Here is a 4,457-nt window from a genome sequence, read left to right as displayed (position 1 = left end):
TCTGCTATGCCAGAGGCGAGCTCATTCCTCTGCCCTGCCAGAGGAGAGCTCATTCCTCTGCCCTACAGAGGGGAGCTCATTCCTCTGCTATGCCAGAGGCGAAGTCAGTTCTCTGACGTACCAGATAAATCATCATTTCTCTGACGTGCCAGAGAAATCACCGTTCCACGGACGCGACAGAGAGATCAGCGTTCCTCTGCACTGGCGAGCATTCCGCTGCACTGGCGTTGATTCCTCTGCACTGGCGAGCATTCCGCTGCACTGGCGAACGATTTCGATGTACTGGAGAAGCATTCCGCTGTACTGGCAAGCATTCCTCTGCTCTGGCGAGTTTCTCTTTGAAAAAGTTTAGTGCCCCAAATTACCAACAAAGTAAAACTGTGTAAAGAAAAGAGTAATGTTGAATGCAATGTTATCAACAGAATGTTACTAACATTACTATCAACATGCAGCGGAAATTAATAACACACAGGAATACTTTTTTCACGGATTATAAATAACCCGTGAGTGCCTCAAGGCAAAAATCACTATGTTGAATCAACAATACAAAGTACAGATTTAGATCTTCTTGGAGATCTATCTTTACAGAACAACTGCCTAAGATAAACCAACCTATCTACTTTCGGTACTATAATGTTGATACAACACAGAATCCAAAACAGCCGAATAACTATAGTTAATCGGACAAAGCAAACAACCTGCTACGCTCCAATGGCCTTGCACTTCAACTCTTGCCCTCGACGTCCCGTCGATACAAAGATAGACTTTACAGATTGGCTGCCTAAGTCTACTTCGTCAAAGCAATCCTTGAAGAGCCGGTGACACGTTTGCAGCAGGAAAATGACGAGATGGTTGCGGGTGAATGTTAAGTCTCTGATTTTGCACTTCCAAAACGTAAGGATGAATGAGGCTTCTTACTGCTTTTAAAGACCTTCATGTCGTGGTTAGTTTCCTCCACTTCACACTTCCAGAAGCTTCCTATAACCGCCGCAATCCACCTCCGAAAACTGCCAGTCGACCAGTCTGGAATATTGGTAGAGAGATCATGGGACCTGAAAAGTAGGAACTAACAGCCCACTACTTTGGACCATGATAAACCACCTTTCCACTTATTAAAAATGTGGTCAACAAGCATAAAACATTTATTCCACAACCAAAGAATAAGAAAACGTGAAAGGAAGGTAAAGATTAAATATATACAATTACCAATGGAGAGTCAAAGTATGGAGTCAAGGCAGACTCCGGAATGTTGGTTGAAAACCCAGAAATGTTGACACCATGAATGTTATCAACATTCCACCCAACATTGAAAACACGTATGTTATCAACATTGGTCCCAACATTGTCGGAGTCAACATTGACTCTAACAATCTCCCCCTTAATCTTTTCCTTCCTGCAACAAAAACACAAAAACAGAAAAAACAATATACAGAAAGAATTCTATGTTACAGGAATTCAGATCAAGAAGGAGTTAGAAACTCCCCCTTAATCAAATAGGAGGTGAACCTCAAAATCAGTCCAGAGGAGATGTCGTAAAAACACTCCCCCTGAAACAAACAAGAGGTACAACCTTAAGAAGCACTTGAGGTACAACCTTAAGAAACACAAACTGAATGTTGACTCAACAATCGGTTTGTCTCGAACAACATACTCAGAATGAACAAAAACAAGCAGCAGCATTCAGAGCATTTAACATACTCAGAATGAACAAAACAAGCAGCAACATTCAGAGCATTTAACCTCTCGATCAACATTGATCAAAAACCAAGATGAAACCTTAGCTTCATTTGATCAAAATAAAGGTCGGCCGAAGGCCAAGACCTTTATTTAACCTGCCCAACACAATATACGAAGGTATATCAAAAACATGATAAATGTTGAACCAACAGATATTAAAAAAACCAAGATAACATAAACTATGTTACCAAAAAAAAACAGGTGCTCATGCACCACAAAACAAATTCACGATGTCCACGCATCAAACACATCACCAAAGAAAAAAATGTTTTGGAAAAAAAAACGCCAAACGAATTTCAGAAACACACTACTCCCCCTTTTTTGTTGAAGAAGGAAAAGGTAGGAGTTTGGCGAAGACTTGGTCACAAGATTCGACCCGGGCAAGCATGTCCTATCCCATCTTGATCGTCCGATCCACCATCAACTGCACTTGTCTTTTGAGCTTGAGAAGATCCTCTCTGGCCTTGATGAGCTCTGCAACATCAAGATCAATCTCAACTTCTGAATCTCCAGCTGGTTCCTTGCCTTTACGAGATGTGGATGCTTCTCTAGTGAGATGTGCTTTGACAGAAATGATGTTGGAAACATCAAGTGCAACATCAGGAGCAGTCGCACGATCAACATCTTCGTCTTCACCATACATATCAATCTCAGCTTCAGTAGAGTCAGCTTCATCATCAGGCTGAGGAGACAAGGTAGGATCATCACATGGAGGTTCGTAGGGGAGATCTTTAACACGATCAGGAGTGAGGAGGGTTTTGGAAAACTCAAGAAGATTCTTCTCTTCAACAAGCACACTTTCCTCTCTTTCCTTAAGTTTTTGCTGAACCAAGAGATTGTAGATGAGGCTTGGAAAGGGAAGCATACTTCCACCTGTGGACTTAAAGGCTGCACGAGAGATGTTAGCAAACACTTGTTCACCAAAGTTGAAAGCCAGAGGCTTACCAACTTTAAAGATAAACTCAGCTTGTTCCTTGGTTAGAGCAGTAGTGTTTTTGCTTGGGAGCCAGTTGTAAACTGCAATCTTATGAAGCACAGAATATTTCCAAGACAAAATGGATGCAGCAAACTTCGAGGTCCAAGCCTTAAGTTTCCCTCCAGTCAACTCCCTAGTCATCTCATCATCATTAACCTCAACATCAGCAGTGTTGGTATTCGTAGTGAAACATGCTTTGTTAATGGCAGTTGGGGAGAAATCAAAGACCTTCCCTCTAACAAATACTTTCCCAAATTTGACAGATTTTGGGTCAAAGGCTTCTGTCATCAGATTAACATAGAACTCCCTAACAATGTCAGCATCATAGGGAAAAACATTTACAACCGTACCCCACATACCCTTATCTTGTAATAGAATATCAAGCCTATACTTTGAAAAGAAATCCTCATCCGCACGTCTATCATTATGAAACTTCCTAGCAGCCAACACTTTGAGAGCATTCTTTACTTCACGAGTGTAAAAACGAGTGGAGTATGACTTACTAACCTCAACCTCTGATTCAGAGGAGCTTCCAGAGCAGCTGATGCGAGGGGAGGTAGTGTGAGAGGTAGAGGATACCTTTCCGCTCTTTGAGGTGGGAGAATGCTCAACCTTTGGCTTGAGAACAGTAGGCTGTGATGTTGGACCAACATCACTGTCTTCTCGGCTAGGAAGATTTAGAGTAGAAGGGATCACCCGTGTGGATTTTGACCTTGAGGACCTCCTGAGAGAGGCCATTCCTGCTTTACGTTTTCGGCTTTTCTTGTCAGGGACAAAGGTGTCAACATCAATAACATCTGTGCTTTCTTCTGGATCAACATCCTGACCAACATCAGGAATTTTTTCAGAGTCATCAACATCCATGGATGTGGGAATATCTCCAGCGACACATTCTTCTACAGCAACAGCAGAAGCTTTATCAACATCTGACCCCGGTTGTGAAGCAAGATCAAGCAGGGCCTCTTTGGCAATTTCTCCAATTCTCTCCAAAGAGGTATCTGGAGAAGCATGCACTGATTCCTCTTTTGAAGACGGAATTGACTCTTCGCTTGGAGTAGGAAGTGAAGTTTGATGTTGAGTAACACCAACAGCTGGAAGTCCTGTGGATTTTTCCGAGGTCGCATGAACAGTGGGGTTTGGAAGAGAAGTTTTCCCCTTCGTGAGATTTTCGTCAACTTTCGCAGAGAAATCAGGCGCCATTTTTGAAAGAACATTCTCAAGGGGAGGAACAGTGGAGATCGGCTCAGGGTTGATGGGAGTTTCAACCATTTGCAGAGAGGCAGGGTCAACATCAGCCCCTACAGACGATTCAGTGGTGCTTCTCTTCGGAGAGCCTTTTGGAGAAGGAGCTAGAGGAAAAGACCCTCCCATGACTTCCATCAGAGTTTGAGAAGACGAGGGTTTGTCAGTTGATCCGGCCATCTGAGGGAGGGCGGAGAGATGTTTGGCAGCACTTTCCGGTGATCCAAAGTGTTGGATCAGACTCTTGATGAGAGAGGAAAGATCAGGATTTTTGTCCATGACTTTTGAGCTTCAAAGAAAGACTGCACAAATCTCGATAGAAGGGTTTGTGAAATGAAAGCTAGTAAATAATAATCAGAACAACCCCTTTATATACAAACGAGAAGACCCCAGCCAACATCAACCACTAAGCCACGAGATAAACACAAATCCCATAAAAATCTCCCTCACAAAACCAATCAAAATTCGAAAATCATATCACAAGAGATAAGGAGATACGGAT

At 42.7% G+C, this 4,457-nt stretch overlaps 1 protein-coding gene across 1 annotated transcript; it reads right to left on the bottom strand.

The window, feature by feature from the left end:
- Positions 1-2,128: 2,128 nt before the first annotated feature.
- On the bottom strand, positions 2,129-4,234 carry LOC131024716 (uncharacterized). Its single transcript, XM_057954283.1, has one exon. The coding sequence runs from the start codon at positions 4,232-4,234 to the stop codon at positions 2,129-2,131; it is 2,106 nt and encodes a 701-aa protein (XP_057810266.1).
- Positions 4,235-4,457: the final 223 nt, after the last annotated feature.

The sequence above is a fragment of the Salvia miltiorrhiza genome, chromosome 1 (assembly GCF_028751815.1).
Source record: "Salvia miltiorrhiza cultivar Shanhuang (shh) chromosome 1, IMPLAD_Smil_shh, whole genome shotgun sequence".
In the NCBI taxonomy this organism is placed as follows: Eukaryota; Viridiplantae; Streptophyta; class Magnoliopsida; order Lamiales; family Lamiaceae; genus Salvia; species Salvia miltiorrhiza.
The sequence above is the reverse complement of the archived record's forward strand: the minus strand, read 5'-3'. Positions and strand labels throughout refer to the sequence as shown.

Coding starts and splice junctions, on each gene's coding strand:
- LOC131024716 (XM_057954283.1), bottom strand. CDS start 4,234: ATGGACAAAAATCCTGATCTTTCCTCTCTCATCAAGAGTCTGATCCAA.